At 41.2% G+C, this 27,738-nt stretch overlaps 2 protein-coding genes across 3 annotated transcripts in view; one reads left to right on the top strand and one right to left on the bottom strand.

Moving 5' to 3' along the window:
* Nucleotides 1–4,115: 4,115 nt before the first annotated feature.
* Nucleotides 4,116–27,738, top strand: part of MTMR8 (myotubularin related protein 8) — a 120,178-nt gene continuing 96,555 nt past the window's right edge. The window contains exon 1 of one of the 2 annotated variants that reach the window (XM_050776904.1): nt 4,116–4,228. In XM_050776904.1, the coding sequence (XP_050632861.1) occupies nt 4,205–4,228 (24 nt within the window). In that variant the 5' untranslated portion in view covers nt 4,116–4,204. The remainder of the gene's footprint in view (nt 4,229–27,738) is intronic. The other variant, XM_050776906.1, reaches the window with a different exon arrangement.
* LOC126946544 (40S ribosomal protein SA-like) lies at nt 21,616–22,666 on the bottom strand. The gene has a single exon (XM_050777010.1). The coding sequence runs from the start codon at nt 22,583–22,585 to the stop codon at nt 21,698–21,700; it is 888 nt and encodes a 295-aa protein (XP_050632967.1). The 5' UTR covers nt 22,586–22,666; the 3' UTR covers nt 21,616–21,697.

Here is a 27,738-nt window from a genome sequence, read left to right as displayed (position 1 = left end):
ATTTAGAAGAAAACAAACAAATAACCCCATCAAAAAGTGGGCAAAGGATATGAACAGATGCTTCTCAAAAGAAGACATTTATGCAGCCAACAGACACATGAAAAAATACTTATCATCACTGGTCATCAGAGAAATGCAAATCAAAACCACAATGAGATACCATCTCACACCAGTTAGAATGGCGATCATTAAAAAATCAAGAAACAATAGGTGCTGGAGAGGATGTGGAGAAATAGGAACACTTTTACACTGTTGGTGGGACTGTAAATTAGTTCAACCATTGTGGAAGACAGTGTGGCGATTCCTCAAGGATCTAGAACTAGAAACACCGTATGACCCAGCCATCCCATTACTGGGTATATACCCAAAGGATTATAAATCATGCTGCTATAAAGACATATGCACACGTATGTTCATTAAGGCACTATTCACAATAGCAAAGACTTGGAATCAACCCAAATGTCCATCAGTGACAGACTGGATTAAGAAAATGTGGCACATATACACCATAGAATACTATGCAGCCATAAAAAAGGATGAGTTCACGTCCTTTGTAGGGACATGGATGAAGCTGGAAACCATCATTGTCAGCAAACTATAGCAAGAACAGAAAACTGAACACCGCATGTTGTCTCTCATAGGTGGGAATTGCACAATGGGAACACTTGGACACAGGAAGGGGAACATCACATACTGAGGCCTGTCGTGGGGTTGGGGGAGGGGGGAGGGATAGCATTAGGAGATATACCTAATATAAATGATGAGTTAATGGGTACAGCACACCAACATGGCACATGTATACATATGTAACAAACTTGCACGTTGTGCACATGTACCCTAGAACTTAAAGTATAATAAAAATAAAATAAAGTAAAATAAAAGAGTCAAAAATTCTGTTTTGGATGTAATAAGTTTGAGATGTCTTTAAGATATCTAAGGAGACATGTCAGTAGGCTGCTGAATATTATGTAAGTTTTGAGTTCAGAGGACAGATAAAGATTAGAGATAAAATTTTGGGAGTTGTCCACAAATAGATGCTATTTAAAGCCATGGCACTGGATGACAGCACCCAAGGAATAAGAGTAAATAAAGAAGAGGATAATTCTGAGCTCTGGCAGCATTACAACATATAGAGATAGGTAAAATGAAGTGAAACAGCAAAAGAGATTGGGAATGAGAAGTCAGTGACGTAGGAGAGAGAGTGGTATCCCTATCCCTGGAGCCAAGTGAACAAAATGTATTCAATGAGAAGGGAGTGATCAAATACTGCTGAGAGGACAAAAAGAGATCTGAGGATGACCAATGGACTTTGCAATGGGGAGAATATTGGTGACCTTGACAAGAATAGTTTGGTGGAGTGGTGGAAGAAATGCCTGATTAGAGAGATTTAAAGTGAAAATAGGACAGGAATAGAAGAGAATGGATTTAGATAAATCTTTTGAAGAGTTCTGCTATAAAGTATAAGAGGAATGGGAGGATGGCAGGTTGGGGACAGAAATGTGGGTCCAAAAAGATTTTTTTTAAGATTGGAAATTCTATGGCATGCTTTCATGCTGATGGCAGTGATCCAGTAAAGTGGAAACATTTAGTAATAAAGGCAAGGAAACAATTGAGCAGGATAAAGAGAATGAAATTGAGTGGACAAGTGGAAGGGTTGCCTTAGGGATGCTCAGGAAGAGTTCGTTAATTGAAGACAGATTATATGAGCTCACATGCAAGGCATCAAGCAAATTTGGTTGTGGGATGATGTGGAAGTTCCCTTCTTATAGTTTCTATTTTATCAGCAAACTAGGAAGCAAGGTAAGCATTTGAGAGAGAAAACAGAGATATTTGATGATAAAGTTGAGGAAAGGAAGGAACCTATCAATATTCATTGTGTCTTTACAATGTTCCCGGAACCTCACATACATTACATTTTGAGTTCCCACAAGAAATTTATGAGAATAGGTTTATAGATGAGAAAACTAAGGCACAGAGAGTTTGTGTAATTTGCCCAGGGCCATGTATTATTAGCATATTGCTAAGCCAAAATTTGAACCTGGTCTGACTAGAGTCCACACACCCTTTCCATTATCCTAAACAGCATCGAAATAAGGTTTTGAGTCTGAGTAACAGGGTATATGGTGGTGCAATTAGTAGGGATAGGAAAAAATTGAGAAAGAGCAAGTGGTAGAGGTAGGAAAATGCAAGGGGGTTGTGAGAGAGTGTGAAAGATGAGTTTGTTTTGGGCCAGGATGCCTTTAATGTGCTAGCAGGAACACGCAAGTAGAACTTTCAGAGGGCAATTGGAAGTTCTAAATTTGAACTCACGAAAAAGGTCATGGTACTTGAGATATGAAGTTGGGAATCCCCTACTGAGGGTGCATTAGCCCCTTTTCACACTGCTATAAATAAATACCTGAGACTGGGTAATTTATAAAGAAAAGAGGTTTAATTGGCTCACGGTTCTGCAGGCTGTACAGGAAGCATAGTAGCTTCTGGTTCTGGGGAGGCCTCAGGAAACTTCCAGTCATGGTGGAAGGCAAATGGGGAGTGAGGCACTTCACATGGCCAGAGCAGGAGGAAAGTGGGCAGGGGATGGTGCCACACACTTCTAAGCCATAAGATCTCGTGAGAACTCACTCACTATGGCAATAACAATACCAAAGAGGCTGGTGTTAAACCATTCAGAACAAACCACCCCCATGATCCAATCACCTCTCACGAAGTCCCACTTCCAACATTAGGGATTCCAATTAGCCATGAGATTTGGTGGGGACACAGATCCAGGCCATATCCGGGAGTAAGGGTTTAACTTGTGGAAGAGATCACGATAACCAAAAGAAAGAAAACAGAAGAGGAATGAGGATAGAAGCCAGGAAAATGGCTTTTAAAAAGGAGAAAGGAGCTGGGAAGGAGTCAGAGAAGGAACAGCTGGGGATGCAGGCAGTGAGTTTGCTTTATAATAAAGGTCAAGAGAAGAAAGAATGTCAAAAAGGAATATGAATCAATAGTTTTAAATGCTGTAAGACAAACAGAAAATTAGCACTGAGAAGAGCTGTTTGGAATCAGCAGCTGGAATTGAGGATGATGTGAAAGAGCCAATTGAGTGGAGTGGTAGGGAGGAGTGAGTTTGTTATGGAGAAGTGAAGGTGATGATAAGTAGACTATTCTTTTGAGATATTTGGCAGTGAAAGGGCTGAAAATGATGGAACGATGGTACAAGGGAGAATAGTGTCATGGATCGAGGGAAGGGCCTTCAGGCTAGAGAAAAAGGCAGAATATGATAAACGGATAGTTTTGCTAGCAAATGTTATAAGAACTCAAAGAAGAACAAAATTATTTTGTAGGGGCAGTGAGACTGCAAACCATAACACTGCAATAGTAGAGCTAGAAATTACCCTGAGATAGTGGACAATACCCTCACTGTAACCTTGGTCAACTTAAGACTCAGAGAGGTGCAGTGATTTCCCCAAGGTCACATAGCAAGTTAGTGGCAGACCTGAGAGGAGTAGAACCCAGATTTCCCAACTCTCAGATTGTTCTTTTTCCCATCACAAGTCTGACTTGGAGCACACCACTGAGGGTCTGCACCTATTTACCCCTCATCTGATAACTGGTCCAGTGGGCCCTTCCTTGGTCCTCTTCCCATATCTATGATGGCAAAAGTGATGAGGTTACTGTAGTATTTCAGATTTTAACTAGGTTGATGGCAGCAGACACATAAAGGAGAGACACAGAGGAGGATATACCTTTCCATATTTCAAAAAATATTCTCTGGTGACTTGCCCAAGGTCTCACATCTAGGAAGCTCTTCAGAAACCCAATTGCCAGCATGGGGCAGCCTGTGTTACCACTGCAGGATGCTATCATTGTAATATTAGAGTAAAGGACTGACATCTGTGTTCAGAGCCCTTATAGCATCAAGGAGTGTGAGAAGGGTGGCAGTACTCGAATCTGGGACTTAAAGACTGGGCCAAACGTTGAACCTGAACCAGAATAATCAATTCCCCGAAGAAAAGGGCACTTGCCAGGAAGCAAGATGGCGGAAACGGCTGCGGTCAAAGTGTCGCGATAGGAGCTGCCGCCGAGGATCAGGTGACGAGAGTTTGAGATACGACCGGGAGGGCGGGGTAGAAACCCGGATTGGGCCAGGGGGTGGCTAGAGCGGTGGCGGCGGCATCCGGAGTAGCAGTGAGATCTTCCGGTGGCGGGAACTGCGGTCATGGATCATATTACGGTACCCAAGGTAAGGAGAAGAGTTAAGCGAGGCTGACAGCTGCGAGCTTCCTCTTGGTGCTCACCTGGGAGCCCAGACACACCTCCTCAGCCTTCTCAGCCGTTTTTGACGCGTCTTTCCCGTGCGGGGTCCTGGGTTCCCTTTCTGGGTCCACACCCCTTTTCAACCAAACACCCCTTCTCAGGATCCGCTTGCGGGCGTCGGCGGCCGGGAAAGAGGTGGTCTGCGCCCTCGCGCCCGGTGCACACCTGTTCTGGCCCTCTGACTCCAGCTCCTCCCTAGCCTTGACCTCACACCCACCCTTATCTCAGCTTTTTATACTAGCCCACTTGTAACCGCCATTCGCGAATACCCCACATGGCACTGCCTCCTGCAGAGTTACTTCCTTTATCCAGCGTTTCTTCACCATCCTCTTGGCTCCTCCAGCCACTAACCTTCCCCAGGGGCTGCCCAGACCCCCACTCTCGCCCCAGCTCCACGGCATGCCTGTGAGGGTTTGTGGGGCTACAGCATCTCTTCGGCCAAAGCTGGGCAATAGAAAATGAAGGGGACTAGGGCAGAGTGGATCTGGCCCTGCTCAGCCGGTAGGAGAAACCCAAGAGGTTTATCTAGCCAGTTGTCGCCTGTTTTTAGCCAGCCCCGAGTTAAAGTTGCTTCTGCTACTTTTTCCTCTCATCTTTCCAGATCCTACTCCCTGCTTTCCCAACACCAGCCCCTTTCTGTTTCAAATCCACTTCCCTTCCTTCTCCTCTTTGGGGCTGGGGAACAGTAAAAAGTTCACAACTAGTCTGTCGTTATTTTTTCCTGTTGATCGTAACACACGTGGCCCAGGCTAATTAAAGTCCTGGTAAAAAATCCAGCGTGTTTTTAATGGAAAGAACATGGATTTTGAAGCCAGAAGACTTGAATTAAAGTGCTGCCCACTTCACCCCCACCAACTACTAGCTAATGACTTTGGACAAATTTAACCTCTCTGAGCCTTAGCTTTGATAGGGGTTTTCTCTGCGTCCCTACCCAAATCTCATCTTGTAGCTTCCATAATTCTCACGTGTTGTGGGAGGGACCCGGTGGGAGATGGTTGAATCATGGGGGCAGGGCTTTCACGTGCTGTTCTTGTGATAGTGAATGGGTCTCATGAGATCTGATGGTTTTAAAAACGGGAGTTTCTCTGCACAGGCTCTCTCTTTGCCTGCTGCCATCCACGTAAGATGTGACTTGTTCCTCCTTGCCTTCTGCCATAATTGTGAGGCTTCCCCAGCCATGTGGAACTGTTAAGTCCAATAAACCTGCAATAAATTGCCCAGTCTTGGGTACGTCTTTATCAGCAGCCTGAAAACGGACTGATACACCTACCAAATGAGGATAATGAAATTTGCCTGACTCACTTCACAAGATGGGTGTGGGATTAAATAAGAGGATGTGTGTGAAAGAGTTTTTGTAACTAGTAATGTTTTGCCCACTTTTTAGCATAAGACCTTGATGCTGCCTGATGGGCAAAGCACAAACTCCAACCTTCAACCTCTTTTTCTGACTCCCTCCTCTTCAGGGCCTTTCTCTGTGGAGGATAACCACATCCCGTGTAACAGCCAGCCTTGCCTTTTTCTGTGTCCCTTTGTTTCCAGATCATGTCATTTGTACGAGGTGCTCTGACATGGTATAAGAAGGTGGTACCATTAAAAGAAAGGAACTTCTGTTGTCCAGACTCCCTTTTCTCCCAACCTACCTAAACTCTAGTTCAAAATCAGCTCACTTGAATACTCCTTTTTTCTCTCTTTTGACAACTGGGGGAGATGGGGAGGCAGAACTGCCCTTGTCCTTGAGTGTTAAAATATTAAAATTCCCCTGTTAAGGATTGAAACTATAAACTGGGCTTGCTGTATGAAAATTGGAAGGGAGAAGAAACCATTAATGGGCCCATATGAAAATTATAATAGCAACTAATACATATTGAATATTTAACTATGTGGCAGGCCCTGTGTTAGATATTTTACATGAAATATGCCTTCAATCCTTACATTAACCTATTAGGAGATACTATTATTATTCCCATGTTACAGATAAGGAAACTGAGATCCATAGATGTGGAATGCTTGCCTAATAAATAAAGATAGGTGTGCTCAGACTGGCGCTGGGATAGGGTTTGTGCTCAAGAAAACTTAAATTTGCATCACGGTCAGAATCCATTTGTACTGCATGGATAGTGTCATTAGTCTTGAAATATAAATAAAAACTCCAAATGAAGACTTGATTCTTTAAACAGAATTAGTATTTGTTTTGTTGCCTGGCAGGGCTGTGAGTGCCCACAGGTGGTATGCTGCTGTGAATCTGTTTTTTCCTCAGTTTTTAGAAAGGATTAGGGTTGCATTAATGGCTCGGGATTAAAATGGCCTCCCTTTTGTTAACTCACTGTTTCCACAAAAGAGAGAAACATCTGCCTTGTCCATCTCAGGTCAAAGGGATAACTTTGAGTTTGTCAGTTATTAGTTGTGCATGTCAAGTACAAAAGTGACTTTTATTTTTGGCTCTTGCTTGAGTCTTTTTCTCTACTCAGAAAGACTATAAAGAATTTATTGAAGTGCAGTACACGTAAAGAAAAGTGTATAGATTGGAAGTATTCATTATGCTATAAACTTATATACTCGACGCACCTGTGCAACCACTACTGAGATTAAAAAGAACAACAACAACTGCCCCCCACCAAAAGAACATTACCAGGAGTCTGCTTCATGCCCCCTTCCAGTCAATACCCCTCCTAAGGGTAAACCACTATACTGACCTGTAACAGGATGCGTTCATTTTACCTTTTTGTTGTACTTAATATAAATGGATTAATACAGTCTCTTTTGTGTTTGACTTCTTTTGCTCAACATTGTTTGAAAGATTTATCCATATTATTTTTTGAAGTTATAAGTCATTCTCATTGCTATATTATGTTTTGTTAACATGCCACATGCGATTTATCCATTCTTCTGTTGATGGGGAATTTCCAGTTCTGCCTATTACCAGTAGTACATTTTGACAGATTTAAATATATATTTTTGTTGGTATATGCCATAGGAGAGGAATATCTGGGTCATAGAACATGCACATGTTCAGCTAGACACTACCAATTTTACATTCCCACCACCTATGTATGAGAACAGATCTATCTTTCTAAGATATAGTTTAGGGTTCAACAACTATTTTTGGAGCATCTCAGACCTACCCTAAAGTTTGGTGACTCTCTTGTCTGAATCAGAATTTGTTCTATGTATTTTTCCCTACCCTCATTACATCTGTGTCAGTTGGCACCCAGAATTCTTAATTACTTTTCTTTCCTGGGATGGAACCTTAATAATAAGGCTTTATGCAATTAACATTTATTGAGCTTCAACTGGTTTGACAATTTGCTGTGGTTTAAGAGTGCGTACGTTGGAGCCAGACTGTCTGAAATAAAATCTCAACTCTGCTACTTAACTAGCTTTGTGATTTTGGCAAATATGTAATCTCTCTTGCCTCAGTTTCTTCATCTATAAGACGGTGTTAAAAATAGTACCTATCTCACAGGGTTGTTATAAGAATTAAATAAATTAGTGTCTGTAAAGTGCTTAGAACAGTGTCTGGCACATGGTAGATGCTTAATTTAGCTACCAGTTACTATTATCATTATTAAATATTGTATGCAGAATCCCACATTGGGAGTTAAGGATACATAATTGGATATAGATATGGCAACTGCCCTCCGGGATCTCTTAATCAAGTAAGGTGATGAGATGCCAAGCATAAGGTCCAAAAATGAAAGACACTGAGAAATATGTCCATTCTGTCTTGTGATCTAATGGGAGCAGCCTGACAGGCAGGGAGAAGCTCTTCCAAGTTTACAGCCTCTTAGACCTCAGTAACTACTCTAGAGAATAGCGTTATGTGTTTAATTCATGAATCTCTTTAATCAAGGACAAGGATAATTTAGTCAAAAATCTGTTTTCTGGACTCTCCTTCACATAAATAATTGCTAGCTCATTAAGGAATGTTTTAACACAAAAAAGTAATTTCTACATTTGTATGGGTAAAAAAAAAGACAGTGAAGGTTTTATAGATTGTAAAGGACCTTGAATGTTACACTGAGGAATTTGAACTTGTAAATAGCCAAAGAGCTACTAAAGCTTTATAAGTCTAGAAATGGAAAAGTTAGAAAGGATCTTTTAAAAGATTATCTAAATGAGGAATGGGGATGAAGTTTCTTTTCGGAATGATGGAAATGTTCTAAAATTACACTGTGATGATGGTTGTGTAACTCCAAATTTACTAAAACTATTTGAATTGTATACTTAAAAGAGTGAATTTGACTGGGCCCGGTTGGCTCAAGCCTGTAATCCCAACATTTTGGGAACCCCAGGTGGGAGGATCTCTTGAGCCCAGGAGTTTGAGACCAGCCTGGGTGACATAGTGAAACCCCCATCTGTACAAAAAATTAAAGAAAAAATTAGCTGAGTGTGGTGGCTTGCACCTGTGGTCTCAGCTACTCAAGAGGCTGAGGTGGGGGATGGCTTAAATCTGGGAGGTTGAGGCTGCAATGAGCTCTGATAGTGCCTCTTCACTCCAGCCTAGGCAACAGAGTGACACCCTGTTTCACAAAAAAGGGTGAATTTTATGGTATGTAAATTATAGTTCAATAAAGTTGCTAATACATAAGTTAATTAATAAATAAGGATTGTGTTGTGATGGTCCAAGCCTCTCATTTTACAGATGTGAAAACTGAGTCCCAGAGAGCTAGAGTTTTTTATCCAAGGTTAAAACATCTAGCAAGTAGCAGAGGTAGCATTGTCTTTTAGTTGTTTGAATGCATAGCTTGTTCAGACTGTAATAAATTGTGGAGTTATCACAGAAACAACATCCAAAATAATTGGAGTGCCAGATGGGTACAGAATGTTATCTTGGGTAGTAATAATAAAAAATAATAATACTTTGTAGTATGTTAATAACACTTTGTAGCACTTTGTAGTACTACACAGGAGATTACAATTTGTATGAAGCTTTCTTAAAAGTAGATACTTTTTGCCTTTACTTCCAGGAAACTAAGACCAAATATTCAGTCATGTTAACTACCTTAGCCCTTGTACTTAGCATAATTGCTTCCTCCCCCTCTTCATGGCTTTGGTTTTCTATTCTAATAACCTAATTGTAGATATGTCTTTTATTATAAACAACCTGAAATGCATTTAGACAAGAGGCAGCGTCAAAATAAAGAAAGATAAAACTGGGTAAAGAAGTGTTTTTCGGGAGGCTGAGGCAGGAGAATGGCGTGAACCCAGGAGGCGGAGCTTGCAGTGAGCCGAGATCCCGCCACTGCACTCCAGCCTGGGTGACAGAGCAAGACTCCGTCTCAAAAAAAAAAAAAAAAAAAAAAAAAAAAAGAAGTGTTTTTCATTATGAAAGAAATGAGATTTCTAGAGGTGAGAATTGTGCTCCCCTTCCAATTCCCAAAATTGCAAATCCAGTTGGCTTCACTGTGATCCTTCCAGTCTAGGAAATAGTGTGATATAATGGAAAAAGCATGGACAAAGCTGGATTTGAATTCAAGCTATATTATTTATTAGCTCTGAGTTCTTGGGCAAATCACTTAAACACCCTGAGTCTGTTGGGACTATGATGAAGATTAAGATAAGGTATGATGAGGGCCTGGCACATTATAAGTGCTCTATAACTGTGTTTTTTCCTCCCTCCATCAGAGCCAAACAATAGTAGAGGCTTTAGTATACATTAGTTGTGGGAGGTCTCAAAGATCAGCCTGTCTCAGGGAGATTTGCCTGAGCATCCAGAAAGACTCTTGGTACTACATTGCAAGGAAAGAGACTACTTAGGAAGCCCTGGTGGCAGTGGTCTGGAATTTTAGACACTGTTTTGTAGGCATTGGAATAATTTTCCTCGCCACCAAAACCCATTTCTTCAACCTCACTTTGTACTTGGGAAACCCCAACTAAGCAGTTACTCCTAGAAACCACTGGGATTTGTTTTAGGGTTGTGTCTTTTTAGATATCATTTTCTGTTTTTTGTGGTAAAATACTTAAGTGGTTTAGAGAGATTTTTTGCTAAATTCTAAAGACATTTTCATCATTCGAGACACCAATACTAGACAGAGAGTTAGGAGACCTGAATTCTGGCCCCAGTTCTGATACTGACATGCTATGTGACCTTAGACTGCCTTTTTACCTCTCTAGGCTTCACTTTCTTCACCAGTAAAATAATATTTAACCTTTATAGAGCAATTGCTATGTGCCAGGTACTATTCTAAGTGCTTTACACTTAGAATTAATAAATATTACATACTTATATACTAATTTAACCCTTGCAACAATACTGTTATCCTCATTTTAAATATAAAGAAAGCATCCAGAAAGCTTAAGCAACTTGCCCAGAGCTGGAAATGTGAAGCCAAACAGTCTGTGACCCAAGTTTGTGCTCTTTACCCATGTACTATAGTGCTTCAATAAAATGAGCTGAGTGGGTATACTAGCATTTCCTAAACTATGTTCCTGATGAACACTAGTCCCACAAGATAATTTGTTTTAAAAAATGATTCTAAGGTAAAATATATTAACACAACAAACACTGTGGAGATTCATAGTGGATGTTCACCTATTACAGACTCTGAGAAGCCCTGCAATAAACCTGTTTGTGTTTGTTTCACCCAGTGTTCCCCTATGCTGACCACAGAACTGTGTGTGTACATGTGTGTACATGCCTGTTAACATCCTGTGGAACTAGGATTCATAGAAAATGCCTTAAGAATGCTCGTATCAATCTGGAAGGTTCATTCTAACTCTTGAGTGCTTTCAGCATTTAAAAATGATAGATGTGGGGACCACAAGATGCAGGATTCCTTTCCAAGTCTGAAATTTGCTTTAGTTGGAGGGACACGGAGAAGTAGGGTGTGGACAGGCATAAGTTCAAAGCTATTCTGGATTATATTTTTAACACTTACCTTCAATGACCTTGTACGTCTTGACACAAAAGTATTCCACCATTCCCCTTCCTTCCTCCTGTTACATATTTTCTCACTTACTACTTTAAAGAAGAGACCTAAATTAGAGAGGCTTGTCATGAAAGCCTATCCTTTTTAATACGTACAGGACACAGCGGTTGTTTTCATGATGAATGCTCTCTGCTGTTGGAGGCAGTGACACAAGGGGCAGGACTTACTTGGGACATGGGTGTGACTGATGAATATGATTACACTGGTTGGTATTCTAGAGCCAGGTGTCACTTCTTTTATTTATTGTTGCAGTGCATCTAAGTTGTTACCAATAATTGTAGCAAATCAGGACAGTAGATGGATTCAGAGACCTCTGAAGTACACCTGATTTCCTCTCTTCCTCCCTTCCTAGAAAGGAAATGAGAAAAACAAACAAACATGGATTATGGTTCACAGCTTCTCCAAGAGCAAAGATCTTATAAATGTCAGAGTGCTCTATCTACAGCTCAGGAGTGGAGAAATAACAAAACAATTGGGTGGCCTACCTGGGAATTAAAATCTGTACCATACTTAGTGGTGGTCAGCCTCTTTTCTCCCCTTTTCTTTCTTTTTTCATCTTTCTCTGTCTCCTCTTTACTCTCCCTCTCTTCTCGTTTTTCTTCTCTCTCCTCCCTCCTTTCCTCTCTCCTCCCTTCTCTTTTTACCTTCTCTCTTGCATCCCCTTCTCTCCCGTTCCTTTTTGTCTTTTCTTTCTCTCTTCCCCTCACCCCCAACCCCACACACATATTGTGTGAGACCTCAGTTTCTGCCAGGTAAAAGCACTACAGGTAGAGGAACCCTCTTATAACATTGTGTCAGAAACAGATGGGGCTCTGCTGCCCTTGAGTAGAAAGAGGGAGGGTCTGAGTAACTTCAAGTCTCCTAGAAGGTCCTACCTACTAATAGGCACAGGATTCCTGCCTTGGGGAGACACTATATAGGAAGTCTAGCCTGGATTTCAATAATTTTCCCCTCCCTTCAGACTTCCTCAAAGACTGCTCTCCAAGCGTCGCACAGCACTCTTTGTACTTGCATAATGTAGCCTTTTGGTAGGTAGTGCCCTGGGCCTTAGCGGGAATTTCTTCTGAGTGGCCAGTTTTTCCTCTTGTTGAGCGTCTCCTACCATTCAGGACTGCATAAGGATCTCTGGGACAGTCAGGGGAAAGCTAAAGATGCTTTGTTTTTTTTCAATTCCTACTACTCATCCCTTAACCATTTTTTCCCCTGAAGTGTGACTTCTTTTCCTGAGTGTTATTGAGTGAGCCCCTGTGCAATTGACACTGATTTGTTTTTCTTTCAATCTAATCACACTACACTTTGTCTAGCAAGGGCAAGCCTAGTTTCTTTCTTTCCTTTTCTGAGACAGTGCCTTGCTCTGTCACCTGGGCTGCAGTGCAGTGGCATGAACTTGGCTCACTGCAGCCTCAACTTCCCAGGCTTAAGCGATCCTTCCCACCACAGCCTTCTGAGTGGCTGGGACTACAGGAGCGTGTCCCCACACGTGGCTAATTTTTAAACTTTTTTTTTTTTTTTTTTTGCAGATATGAGGTCTCACTATGTTGCCCAGGCTGGTCTTGAACTCCTGGGCCCAAGCAATCCTGCTTGGGCCTCCCAGAGTTCTGGGATTACAGGTGAAAGCCATTGTACCTGGCCCCTTTTGACTTAGTTGGCTGAACTGATGACATGCTTTCACCAAACTATTTCTATCATGTTTACATATCCTTCTGCATTGAGATTAGCACAGTACCTCCTTGCAGCTTCCCCATTACGTAAGGAAATGGTATGTACTCATGGTTCTCTTGCTGTAGTTCTTTGCAGCTTTTTCCATAAGTATTTTCCATGGGGGTAGGGGGAGCGTTCTGCCTATTCTGTGCCTGAAGGTCCCTGTGAGTTCTTTTTTCCCCTCTCATCCCCATGTGGGTTTTTGGTTTTAAAGTGCCCCCTGAATTCTGAGAGTTATTTTGCATTTATCTTACACTGGTCCCTCTGGCTTTTCACTTAACTTTTTAATCCTTCTCTGGCCTTGTCCCACCTTGCTCCCTCCTTTCTATAGCTGGCCCCTTGTAGCTGACTTCACTTGCCTCTTCTTCTTCAGCCACCCTTTAGCCACCTTCTATACTGTGAAAAGACAAAATTACAACAAAATTTAGTTATAGATCTAATTCATGAATTGGGGAACCTCCATTTTACAAAGTAGAATGAATGTTCCCACTGGGCATTAGCAGAACAGTGTATTTTGTAAGGTGGGAACCAGAAAACAATAGAAGAAAAAAACTAATCAGTTAACATGAGGTTACTTCAGGTTACTTTTTTTTTTTTTGTCAGGGTTAAAGCAGAGAAGACTTTCTTATTAAGCTGATTCAGGTAGATTGGAGTCTCCTGTTTTCAGGAAAAACTGGTCCGTTTGGGGATCTATATGTTTCCTTAAAGTTTCAGTTTGATTATGAGACATTTAACTTGAGTGACTCTCTGTTGGTTTGGTCTGGCCTCTTGGGACCAAGTGCAGGAGCTCTGTCTAAAACAATGGCCTCTGATGTGATTAGGATCTTTGTCCCCACCACATCTCAAGTTGAATTGTAATCCCCAGTGTTGGAGACAGGGCCTAGTGAGAGGTAATTGGATCATGGGGATGGACTTCTCATGAATGGTTTAGCACCATCCTTCTGGTGCTGTTCTCATGATAGTGAGTGAATTATGAGATCTGGTTGTTTAAAAGTATGTGGCACCTCACGGCCTACCCTTGCTCTTGCTCTGCCATGTGAGATGCCTGCTCTCCCTTCACCTTCCACCATGGTTATAAGCTTCCTTTGCTGGATAAATTTGCATAACTAAAAAGGAGGCAAGTACTGATAGCCAAGACAATGGGAAAAAGACCTCAGAGGCATTTCAGAGACCTTAATGGCAGCCCCTCCCATCACAGGCCCAGAGACTTAGGAGGAAGAATAGTTTTGTGGGTCAAGCCAAAGGCCCTGCAGCCCTGGGCATCCTTAAGACATTGGTTCTCAAATCCAGGCTACTCTGGCTCCAGCCTTGGCACAAAGGGGCCCAGGTGTAGCTCGGATTCTAGCACCAGAGGGTTCAAACCGTAAGCCTTGGTGACTTTCACATGGTATTAGGCCTGCAGGGACACAGATTGCAAAAGAGGAAGCTTGGGGGCCTCTGCCTATATTTCAGAGGTTGTATGAAAATGCCTGGGTACCCAGGCAGAAGCCTGCTACAGGGGCAGAACCCTCACAGAGAACCTCTACGAGGGCAGTATGGAGGAGAAATGTAGGGTTGGAGCCCACACACAGAGTCTCCACCAGGGCCCTACCTGGTGGAGCAGTGAGAAGGAGGCCACCACCTTCTAGACCACAGAATAGTAGATCCACTGGTAGCTTGTACCCTGCACCTGAAAAACCTGGAGGCATTCACCTACAACCTGTGAGAGCAGCTGCAGGGTCTGAACAATGCAAAATCACAGGGGCAGAGATGCCGAAGGCCTTCAGAGGCCGCCCCTCACAGCAATGTACCCTGGATGTGGGACATGGAGTCAAAGGATGTTATTTACTTTGGAATTTTAAGTTTTAATGACTGCCCTGCTGGGTTTCGTACTTGCATGAAACCTATAGCTCCTTTCTTTTGGCAGCTTTCTCCCTTTTGGAATGGAAATGTTTACCCAATGCTTATAACCCCATTGTATCTTGGAAGTAACTAACTTGTTTTTGATTTTACAGGCTAGAAAGTAGAAGGAACTTACCTTGTTTCAGATGAGACTTTGGACTTTTGAGTTAATGCTGGAATGAGTTAAGACTTTCTGGGGACGATTGGGAAGACATGGTTGTATTTTCCAATGTGAGTAGGACATTAGATTTGGGGGACCGGGGCAGACTCATATAGTTTGGATCTGTCCCCACCAAACCTCATGTTTAATTATAATCTTCGGTGTTGGAGGTGGGGAGTGGTAGGAGGTGATTGGATGATGGGAGTGCATCTCTCATGAGTGGTTTAGTACCATCCTTCTGGTGCTGTTCTCATAATAGTGAGTGAGTTCTCATGAAATCTGGTCATTTGGAAGTGTATGGCTCCTTCCCCCCATTTTGCTCCTTCTCTCGCCGTGTGAATGCCTGCTCCCTCTTCACCTTCCACCATGATTGTGAGTTTCCTGAGGCCTCCCCAGAAGCTGAGTACATGCCAACATCATGCTTACTGTACAGCCTGCAGAACCATGAGCCAAATTATATATAATAAATTATGTATGTATAATAATATACATAATTTCTGATTTTGATTTTAAATATATCATATATATAATTTTTGGTTTTGGAATTATATATATATAATTATAAGTTATATAATATATATAATACTGCCTCCAGTAATTTTGTTAAAATATATGTATATCTATCTATATATCTAATTGTATTTATATGCCTCCAGGAAGGATGGATCTATGCTGGAAAATGAATGCCTTCCTAGCTTGTACATGAAAATAAGACTTCTTGGGATTGGAAAACAGTTTTAAGAATGACTTTGAAGGACAGAATCCTAGGGGCAGATGATCAAAAGAGATCTTTTTTCTTTGAAGCGTATGGATTAAAATGAAATATAACATGTAAAGCTCAATACTTGGTGTATAGTAACTTCTCTCTTTTGTTATTATAGTTGTTGTTGTTGTTTCTGTATTTAAGGGTGAACCTTGGAACCTAGCCCTGGAAAATAAGAGGATTAATGGGATGAATGTGGTTCTCATCCTTGACTGCATACTAGAATAACCTGGGGAACTTTTTCAGACTCTTGAGATCATTTATGTTAGAATATCTAGGGGTGAGACCCAAGAATCAGTATTTCTTGAAGTTCTCCAGTTCCAATATTCAGCTAAGCAGGAGAGCCATTGCACTAAATTTGTTGTTGTTTTTAAAAATAATTCCGGATCAATGGATTTTTCCATGTCCTTAATTTTTCTCAAATAAAAATTGTATTTAGATGAAGTTTGGATTAATTCAGTGGTTCTCAACAATGGCTACACAATAGATGGAGCTTAAAAAATTTAAATGCCTCACTTCAGACCAATTAAGTTAACCTTTGAGGGTAGAGCCTGAATATGTTTTTTTAAATCTCCCCTGGCATATAGCCCAGGTAGTACCACTGGTTTAACTGAAAGAAGGTTTGTGTTGTAAGGCTAAGTCACTGCAGAGTTTAATTGCTACAGCCATAACATAATTATTTAGTGGAACTCTGAAATGTGTGAGCATTTCTGGGTAACACTGTTCTGGAATAATTATCTCTTGTGGTTTACAAAGTGAAGTCAGACACATATTCATTTGGTGTTTGCAATAACCTCAGTGGCAGGCATGATTGGGAAATTGGCATAGTGCAGTGAAGTCAGTTCCCTGGTTTAACTGAAAGGAGGTTTGTGTTTGTGAGGCTAAGCCACTGATGTTATCTGTAGGTTTTATGTAGATGTTATTTATCAAGTTGAGGAAATGCACCTCTGTTCCTAGTTTGTTGAGAGGTTTTTATCATTAATGGGGATTGGATTTTGTCAAATGCTTTTCTGCATCTAGTGGTATGACTCTGTGATTTTTTTCCTTTTTAGCTTGTTGATGTAATGGATTACATTAATTGATTTTTAAATGTTGAACCAACATTACATATCTGGAATAAATCCCACTTGGTTGTGGTGTATCATTATTATTTATTTATTTATTTATTTATTTTGAGATGGAATCTCGCTGTGTCACCCAGGCTGGAGTGCGGTGGTGCGATCTCGGTTCACTGCAAGCTCCGCCTCCCGGGTTCACGCCATTCTCCTGCCTTAGCCTCCCCAGCAGCTGGGACTACAGGCGCCCACCACCATGCCCGGCTAATTTTTTGTATTTTTGGTAGAGACGGGGTTTCACTGTGTTAGCCAGGATGGTCTCGATCTCCTGACCTCGTGATCCATCTGCCTCGGCCTCCCAAAGTGCTGGGATTACAGGCGTGAGCCACCACGCCCGGCCTCATTATTTTTATACATTGTTGGATTCAATTTACTCATTGTTACGGGATGGATTGTGTCCCCCAAAAAGTTCATATGTTGAAGTCCTAACCTCCCATACCTCAGAATATGACTTTTTTTGAGATGGGGACTTTACAGAGGTAATCAAGTTAAAATGATGTCATTAGGGTGAGCCCTGACCCAATGTGACTGGGTTATAAGGAGAAATTTGGACACAGGCATGCATATTGGGAAGCTGATGTGAAAAGACAGAGGGAGAAGATGTCTATCTATAAGCCAAGGGGAAAGGACTGGATTAGATCCTTCCCTTACATCTTTCAGAAGAAATCGGTTCTGATGACACCTTGATTCTGGTTGTCTGGACTTCAGAACTGTGAGGTAATAAATTTCTCTTGTTTAAGCTGCCCAGTTTCTGGTACTTTGTTATGGCAGCCCTACCTAACTAATACACCATTATATTGTTGAGGATATTTGCATCTATATTCATGAAAAATATTAGTCTGTACTTTTCCTTTCTAGTAATGTATTTTCTGGTTTTGGAATTAGGGTAATGCTGGCCTTATAGAATGAGTTAGGAAGTATTCTCTCTGCTTCTATTTTGAAGAGATGGTAGATAATTGCTATAATTGTGTTCTTAATTGTTTGGTGAAATTCACCAGTGAAACCATCTGGACCTAAACCTTTCTGTTTTAGAAGATTACTAATTTTGGATTTTGTTTCTCTAATAGATATGGACCACTCAGATGATCTGTTTCTCCTTGTATGAGTTTTGGTAGACTGTGTCTTTTGATGTATTGGTCCATTTCACCTAGATTATCAAATTTGCAGACATATAGTTATTTATAATATTGTTTCATTATCCTTTTAATGTACATGGGATCAGTAGTGATGACCCCTCTTTCATTTTTGATGTTATTTGTGTCTTCACTCTCTTTCTCAGGTAGCCTGGCTAGCATCTTACCAATTTCTTGATCTTTTCAAAGAGCCAGCTTTGGGTTTTGTTGATTTTCTCTATTGATTTCCTGTTATCAATTTCATTGATTTCTACTCTGTAATATTTCAGAAGTTTACTTTGGATTAAATTTGCTCTTGTATTTTTTAGTTTTCTAAAGTAGAAGCTTAGATTATTGACTTTAGATTTTTCTTTGTTCTAATATATGCATTCAGTGCTATAGATGTTCTTCTAAGCACTGCTTTTGCTATATCCTTCAAATTTTTTTAAGGTGTGTTTTCTTTTACTTTGAAATGTTTTAAAAACATTTTTCTTGCAACTTGTTTGATCCATGTGTTATTTAGAACTGCGTTGTTACATTCACGTGTCAGGCTGGGCACAGTGGCTCATGCCTGAGACCCTAGCATTTTGGGAGGCCAAAGCAGGGGGATCGTTTGAGGCCAGAAGTTTGAGACCAGCCTGGGAAACATAGTAAGAACTCTTCTCTACAAAAAGTTAAAAAATTACCTTGGCATGGTGATCCATGCCTGTAATCCCAGCTACTTGGGAGGTTGAGATTGGAGGATCACTTGAGTCCAGTAGGTTGAGGCTGCAGTGAGCCATGATCGTATTAAAAAATATGTTCTTAGAGAACTGACCCCTCTATTTTTATATAATTCTTGTTGTTTTAGTCTGTTCAGGCTGCTATAACAAAAATACTATAGATTTAGTGTGTTAGTTGTTTCTCACATTGCTGTAAGGAACTACTTGAGACTGGGTAATTTATGAAGAAAAGAAGTTTAATTGACTCACAGATCCACAGACTGTACAAGAAGCATGGCTGGGAAGGACTCAGGAAATTTACAATCATGGCAGAAGATGAAGGGGAAGCAAGCACATCTTCACATGGCGGAATAGGAGAGAGAGAGAGCAAAAGGGGAAGTGCTACACACTTTTAAACAATGAGATCTCGTGAGAACTCACTGTCATGAGAACAGCAAGGGGGAAGTCTGTCCCCATGATCCAATTACTCTCACCAGGCCCTTCTTCCAACATTGGGGATTACAATTCAACATGATATTTGGGTGGAGACACAGAGCCAAACCATATCATTCCACCCTGGCCCGTCCCAAATCTTATGTCCTTCTCACATTTCAAAACACAATCATGCCTTTTTAACAGTTCCCCAGAGTCTTACTTCATTCTAGCATTAATTCAAAAGTTCAGGTCCAGAGTCTCATCTGAGATAAGACATATCTCGTGTACTTATGAGCCTGTAAAATAAAAAAAGCAAGTTAGTTGCTTCCAAGATACAATGGAGGTACAGGCTTTGGGTAAATACTCCCATTCCAAAGGAGATATACTCACCAAAACTAAGAGGCTACAGTCTCCATGCAAGTTTGAAACCCAGCAGGGTAGTCATTAAATATTAAAGCTCCAATATAATCTCCTTTGACTCTATTTCTCACATCCAGGCCACAGTGATGCAAGGGGTGGATTCAGAAGACCTTGAGCATCTTTGCATTGTGGCTCTGCAGGGTACAGCCCCCTTGGCTGCTTTCACAGACTGGTGTAGAGTGCTTGCAGCTTTTGCAGGTGCACAGTGCAAGCTGTGGGTGGATCTACCATTCTAGGGTCTGGAGGATGGTGGCCTTCTTCTCACAGCTCCACTAGGCAGTCCCCCAGTGGAGACTCTTTGTGAGGACTCCAATCCCACATTTCCCCTCCACACTACCCTAGTAGAGGTTCTTCATGAAGGCTCTGGCTCTGCAGCAGACTTTTGCCTGGACATCCAGGCATCTCCATACATCCTCTGAAGTCTAGGTGGAGGCTGCTAGGCCTTATCTCTTGCCCTCTGAGCACCTGCAGGCTTAACACCATGTGGAAGCTGCCAAGGCTTGCAGTCTCTGGAGCAGCATCCTGAGACATATCTGGGGTCCTTTTAGCCATGGATAGAGCTGGAGTGGCTGGGACACAGTAGTGTCCCCAGGTTGCACAGGGCAGCAGGGCCCTGGGCCCAGACCATAAAACCTTGATTCACTCCTGGGCCTCCGGACCTGTGATGGGAGGGGCTGCTGTGAAGGTCTCTGAAATGCCTTTGAGGTATTTTCTCCATTGTTTTGGCTATTAACATCTGGCTATTCTTCACTTATGCAAATTGCTGCATCCAGTTTGAATTCCTCCCCTGAAAATGGGTTTTCTTTTCTACCACATGACCAGGCTGCAAGTTTTCTAAGCTTTTATGCTGTGCTTCCCTTTTAAATATAAGTTAGAGTTTCAGATTATCTTTTTGCTCACATATATGAGAATATGCTATTAGAGGCAGCCAGAGCACATCTTCAACACTTTGCTGCTTAGAAATTTCTTCCTCCAGATACCCTCAATCATCACTCTCAAGTTCAGAGTTCCACAGATTCCTGGAGCAGGGGCACAATGCCGCTAGTCTCTTTGCTAAAGCATAGTAAGAGTGACTTTTACTCCAGTTCCCAATATGTTCTTCATCTCCATCTGAGACCACCTCAGCCTGGACTTTATTGTCCATATCACTATCAACATTTTGGTCACCATTCAACAACTCTAGAAAGTTCCAAACTTTTATCTTCCTGTCTTCTTGTGAGCCCTCCAAACTTTTCCACCCAAAGCCTATTACCCAGTTTCAAAGCTGCTTCCACATTTTCAGGTATCTTTTTAGCAATGTTCCTCTTTTGTGGTACCAATTTTCTGTATTAGTCTGTTCTTGCATTGCTATAAGGAACTACCTGAGACTGGGTAATTTATGAAGAAAAGAGGTTTAATTGACTCACAGCTCTACAGGCTGTATGTACAGGAAGCATGGCTGGAGAAGCCTCAGGAAACTTACAATCATGGTGGAAGCAAAGGGGAAGTAGGCACATGTTCACATTGTGGAACAGGAAAGAGTGAAGGGGAAGTGCTACACACTTTTAAACAACCAGATTGTGTGAGAACTCACTATCATGAGAACAGCAAGGGGGAAGTCCACCCTTACGATCCAGTCACCTCCCACCAGGCTGTCCTCCAACACCGAGAATTACAATTCAACATGAGATTTGGGTGGGGACACAGAGTCAAACCATATCACTCAGTGAAGCAATAGAATTTATTGCTCACAGTTCTGGAGGATGTGAAGTCCAAGATAAGATGCATGCAGATTTGGTATCTGGTGAGGTCCTACTTCCTGGCTCATAGACAGTGGTCTTTTTGCTGCCTCCTCACATGGCAGAAGGGGCAAACAGGCTCCTTTAAGCCTCTTTCATAAGAGCACTAATCCCAGTTGTGAGCAGAGAACTCTCATGAGCTCATCACCACCTAAATACTCCACCTGTTAATACTATTGCATTGGCAGGAGTTAGATTTCAACATATGAATTTTTGAGGGACACCAGCATTCGGACTATTCCACCTCTCTTCATTCCTGATAACTTTCCTTGCTCTGAAGTCTTTTATGTCTTGTATTAATATATGTACTTCAACTTCTTTTTTTTTTTTTTTTAGAAACTGATGTTTATTTTCCATCAGCCATTTTTCCATGTTGCTTAAGAGCCTGTGCAAGAACAGCTTATGACCATTCAGTGGTTGCTCCTACCCATTCAGTGGCCTGAGCAGTGGGAGCTGCAGACCAGTCTTCCGTGGCAGGCTGAGCACTCCAGTCTTCAGTAGGGAACTGCTGAATAGGCACAGAGGGCACCTGCACACCTTCAGACCAGTCTGCAACCTCAGGCTGAGTAGCAGTGAACTCAGGAGCTGGAGCAGTCCATTCACCCTGAAATACCTCCTTGGTCACTGCCTTTTCAGCAGCAGCCTGCTCTTCTTTTTCAATCTCTTCAGGATCTCTGTAGAAGTAGAGATCAGGCATGACCTCCCACGGGTGTTCACGGGAAATGGTGCCACGCATGTGCAGAACTTCCTGAGCCAGCATCCACCACATCAAACCCACTGAGTGAGCTCCCTTGTTATTGCATGGGATGGCAGTGTCCACATAGCGCAGAGGAGAATCTCTCTTACACAGAGCAATGGTAGGTAGGTTAACATAAGATGCCTCCGTGAGAGGCTGGTGGTCAGCCCTGGGGTCAGTAACCACAAGAAGCCGTGGCTCCCAGAAGGCTGCCTGAATCTGGTTAGTGAAGGTTCCAGGAGTGAAGTGGCCAGCAATTGGAGTGGCTCCAGTGGCAGCAGCAAATTTCAGCATAGCCCTCTGGCCAGTATTCCTGGAGGATATAACACTGACATCAGCAGGGTTTTCAATGGCAATAATGGCACGAGCCATCAGCAGAAGCTTCTCCCAGGTCCTCTTCAGATTTATTATGTAGAGGCCATCACTTTTGCTTTTATAGATGTACTGTTCCATCTGGAAGTCAAGATTGGTGCCACCTAAGTGGGTTCCTGCTGCAAGGAACTTAAGGACATCCTCCTCCTTCATTTGCAGGACATCAAGGGGTCCGGACATTGTGAAAGTTTCCTTTTAAGTTATGACGGGAATCCAGAACAACGCCGTATGGACCCCTCTGTAGGTAGCGCGGAAAGGCTCAACTTCTTTTCATTAGTGTAAGCATGGTATATCTTTCTCCATTCCTTTACTTTTTTTTTTTTTTTTTTTTTCTTTCTATTGAGACAGTCTCTCTCTGTCACCCAGGGTGGAGTGCATTAGTGTGCTCTCAGCTCACTGTAGTCTCTGCCTCCCATGCTCAGGCAATCCTCCGACCTCCTCAGTCTCCTGATTAGCTGGGACTACAGGCACCCACCACCATGCCTGGCTAATTTTTGTAGAGATGGGTTTTGCCGTGTTTCCCAGGCTGGTCTCAAACTCCTGGGCTCAAATGATCCTCCTGCCTTGGCCTCTCAAAGTGCTGGGATTACAAGTGTGAGCCACCACAGCTGGCCATTCCTTTACTTTTTTTTTTTTTTTTTTTGGATTAAAACAATAGAAATTTGTTCCTTCACCGTTCAGGAGCCCAGGAGTCTGAAATTCACGTGTTGGCAGGGTTGCCCTCTCTCTGGAGGCTTTAAGGGAGAATCCTTCCTTATTGCCTCCTCCAGTTTCTGGTAGCTGTCAGAATTCCTGGTGGCTGTATCCATCGCTCCAATCTCTGCCTCCATTTCACATGGCCTTCTCTGTGTGCCGTCTCCTCTCTGTCTGTTATAAGGACACTTATCATTGGATTTACAGCCCGCCTTGGCAGTCCTGGATGATTTCATCTTAGATCCTTAACTTACTTACATCTGCAAAGACCCCTTTTCCAAATAGGGTCACATTCACAGGGTCCAGGTATTAGAAAAAAGACCTGTCTTTCAGGAGGCTGCCGTTCAACCCACTATAGGTGTTCAGCAACCTTTTCCACTTCTCTTTAACTACTTTCATTCCACGCTTGGCTGAGTATAATCCTTATTCTGTTTCCTAAATACTGATAGTACTTCCTTGACTGATTTGTGAGCACTAACTCTGTTGGTCCTTTAGGGTAAAGAGCGTGCTTAGGCATCTTTAATTCTATAACATTTGACACAGTACCTGGCATATAGTAGATTCTCAGTGAATGTTTGTTAAATGGATGGTTGTAGGGAGGGATCATGCCTTGTATATTTCATTTTCCCTTAAAATGCCTAACTCCATACTTTGAAAATAGTAGATACTCAAGAATCTTGAATTAAAGAAAGAATACTTTGAATATTCAGTTCTAGCTGTCTCCCAGGGGAATCTTTCTGAAACCTGGACCTCTGGTTGCCCTAGTACTCTACTCATGCACCTGTTTTGACATTGACCACAGGGTGTCTTTTGTTATGTTATGTTGAGTTGGGTTCATGTTTGCATTTCTTCAACAAATTATAAACTCCCAAGAGTTTATAAGTTATAATTTACAATGTCTCATACATTCTACTTTTATTTTGCATAGGATGTTTTAGCACAGAATCTGGTACATAGTAGGCATTCAAAAAAGTATTATTGAATTAAATCTAGCTTTAGTTGTTTGTATTTTTGCTGGTGTCTGACTCTGTGGTAGAGTGAACATCAAGATATCTTACTGAAAGAAAACTTCCTGAGTCCATTTGGCTTTTTTTCTTTGAGCCCAGTGCTGTACCATCTTACTACAAGATCAGTATTCTTCAGATTCAGTTACTTTGGCAGGAAGTTCCCATTATTACTACCTGGTCTTCTAATCTGTCCCTGCCCAAATATAATGTGGTGTGCTTAGATTCGGGTATCTTGGCATCTTCCCCTAGCCTCCATGCCTTGACTACATTTTTGTTACTTTTCTCTTTTAGAGGGTGGGCCATAGGGGTGGAAGACTTTTTTCAGTTCCCTTTCTCTCCCCAAGCACACACGGTTAATAAGTCTGTGGCAGTATAGTATAATGGCGTATTAGTTCATTCTCACACTGCTATAAAGAAATAGCCGAAGACTGGGTAGTTTATAAAGAAAAGAGGTTTAATTGACTCATAGTTCTGCAAACTGTGCAAGTAGTATGGCTGAAGACGCCTCAGGAAATTTTCAATCGTGGCAGAAGGTGAAGGGGAAGCAGGCTTATTTTCACATGGCTGGAGCAGGAGAGAGAGAGAGAGAGGGATATACTACACACTTTTAAACAACCAGATCTCATGAGAACTCACTATCATGAGAACAGCCAGGGGGAAATCTGCTCTCATGATCCAATCACCTCCCACCAGGCCCCTCCTTTAACACTGTGGATTACAATTCAACATAGGATTTGGGAAGGGACACAAATCCAAACCATATCAAATGGTTAAGAGTTTGGGTTCTTGCTTCTCACTGCCTGCCTTTACCTCACCACTTAACCACCCATGTGGTCTTCGATAAGTTAATTTACCTCTCTGAGACCCAGTTTCCACATATATGAAATGGGATTAACAATATCATCTATCTTAAATAGTTATTATGAGGATTAAATGAGATAACACATGTAGAGTATAGCACAGTGTTTATCATCTCTCTTTGTTCCCACTTTTGGCTTGGACATACTCCCTAGATTGGTGTTATTGGTGTCTGTGGATTGATTGGCCCAGCCCTGTTAGAGTTATTTGTCTGACAGTGAAGTACTCTTTTCCTTTAAGTGCATACGTATGCATTTTAATTTGTCATTGAAAAACATTACAGAAATTGCACTCTTGACCATTTATCCCAGAGAAATGAAAACCTGTTTTCATGCGGAAACTTGTGCACTAATGTTCATAGCAGCTTTATTCATAATAGCCCAAAACTGGAAACTACCCATATGTCCCTTCAGTGAGTAAATGGTTAGATAACTTGTGATATGTCCATACAGTTGCAATACTGCTAATCAATGAAAAGAGGTAAACTATTGATATATGCAAACACCTGGATGAATCTTAAGAGAATTATGCTGGGTGAATAAGGCCAATCTCAAAAGGTTACATACTGAATGGTTCTGTTTGTATAATATTCTTTAAAAATTAATTGTAGAGATGAAGAACAGATTAGTGTTTGCCAAGGGTTCGATGGAGAAGGGATGGGTGTGACTTTAAAGAAATAGCAGAAGGGAGTTTTGTGGTATGTATGTATGTATCATGACTGTGGTGATTGTTACACAAAGCTGTACATGTGATATAATTGCATATAGCCATACACACACAATTTATAACTGTACATAGTATACATGTATAACTACATATATAACTGGTATAATCTGAGTAAGATCTGTGGATTGTACCAATATCATTTTCCTGGTTTGGATGGCTTACTATAGTTATTGTAAGATGTTAAATTTTGGGAGACTGGGCAAAAGGTCCTTAGGACCTTCCCGTAAATTTTTTTTTTTTTACAATTTCCTATGAATCTATAATTATTTCATAATAAAAAATAAGGTTTAAAAATCTTAACATTAAGGATTACACCAAATCCTGTCATTCTACATTTAGGCTACCGTTTTCATTCCATTATGTTCTCATTCAGTCTTTGTATGCATACCGACATTGTTTAACATATTTATAATAGTTTTACTTAACTTTTAAATTTATTATTATGTTAAGTATTTTTATACAGTTCTTGAAAGATTTTTAACAGCACCAAATTTCAGATCTAATTAATTTTTTGGACACTTAATATGTGAAAGGCACCTATCTAGAAACCTTAGTATTATATATCTACTTAATAGTCAATTTTAATATAATGTTCTTAAATTTACCAAATCCTTTCCCCTATTATTGGACATATAGGTATTTCTAGTTTTCTCCTATTATTGGCAGAATCTCAGGGAATATTCTCATGTGTATAAATTTGATTTTCTGAGGATAAACTTCTAAGAGTAGGGATATTGGGTCAAAGGGTACTGGTTCATACTTATATGTTCTTGACAGTTTTTCCATATTACTTTCTAAAAGTGATATAGCATTGCAATCAGCAATGTATAAGGATAGACTTCAGAGGATAAACTGCTAAGAATGGGGTATTGGGTCAAAGGATACTGGTTCATACTTACATGTTCTTGACAGTTTTTCCGTATTGCTTTCTAAAAGTGATATAGCATTGCAATCAGCAATGTATAAGCATAGCAGTTTTACCACAACCATGCAGTATTTGATGTTTTGCAAATTTAATACGTATAAAATAGTAGCTCCATGTCATTTAAATTTAGCATTTCTGTCATTACTAGTGAAATTTAACTCATCACATTTTTATGTTCTCATATGTGAATTATCTGTTCATGTTCTTTGGCTCCTTCATCTGTTGAGCTTGTAATGCTTTTCTTATAAATGTAAATAAGGTATTTATACTTTAGAAGAATAATAAGGAGAATATTTTTGATACTGATTGATTTGTTAATTGATTGAGATAGGGTCTTGCTGTCTCACTTAGGCTGGTGTGGAGTGGCATGGTGCAATCACAGCCTCAAACTCCTGAGTTCAAGTGATCCTTCTGACTCAGCCGCCCAAGTAACTGGGATTACAGGCATGCACCACCATGTCTGGCTAATTATTTTTATTGTTTTTTGTAGAGACAAGTTCTTGCTATGTCACCCAGGATAGTGTTGAACTCCTGGGCTCAAGCAATCCTCCCACTTTGGCTTCCCAAAGTGCTGGGATTACAGGCTTGATCCACCATATCTGGTCTGTCTTGGATATTGAGGATCCCTAATTAGAGCACATTTACAGTTACAGTCATGCATCACTTTACCATGGGGATATGTTCTGAGAAGTGCTTCACTAGGCAATTTTGTCATTGTGTGAACAACATAGAGTGTACTTACACAAACCTACTACACACCTAGGCTATATGGTATATAATCTATTGCTCCCACCACCATTGTATTTGTGGTACATCGTTGACTGAAATGTTGTTATGTGGTACTTGACTGTATAAAAGAAAGCATCAAGGCCTCAGTAGATAAATGAATATCCTGTTCTTAAATGTCTTCAGGGAAAAAGCTGATGCCATTTTTGTGTTATCCCTTTTAGCTATATGTAATTTGCCTACATAATTTGTCACACCGATAGACTTTGGGCTAATGACTTGTGGATGTCAACAAGAGAATATATGAAATGAAAAGATCATTAGGCTGGCGACTTTATGTTCACAGGCATCTTGCCTTTCCTTTGTTTGTGTGTATGTAAATGAAAATCATGACACCT

This window comes from Macaca thibetana, chromosome X (assembly GCF_024542745.1).
Source record: "Macaca thibetana thibetana isolate TM-01 chromosome X, ASM2454274v1, whole genome shotgun sequence".
NCBI lineage: Eukaryota > Metazoa > Chordata > Mammalia > Primates > Cercopithecidae > Macaca > Macaca thibetana.
This window is presented reverse-complemented; position numbering and strand designations above follow the sequence as displayed.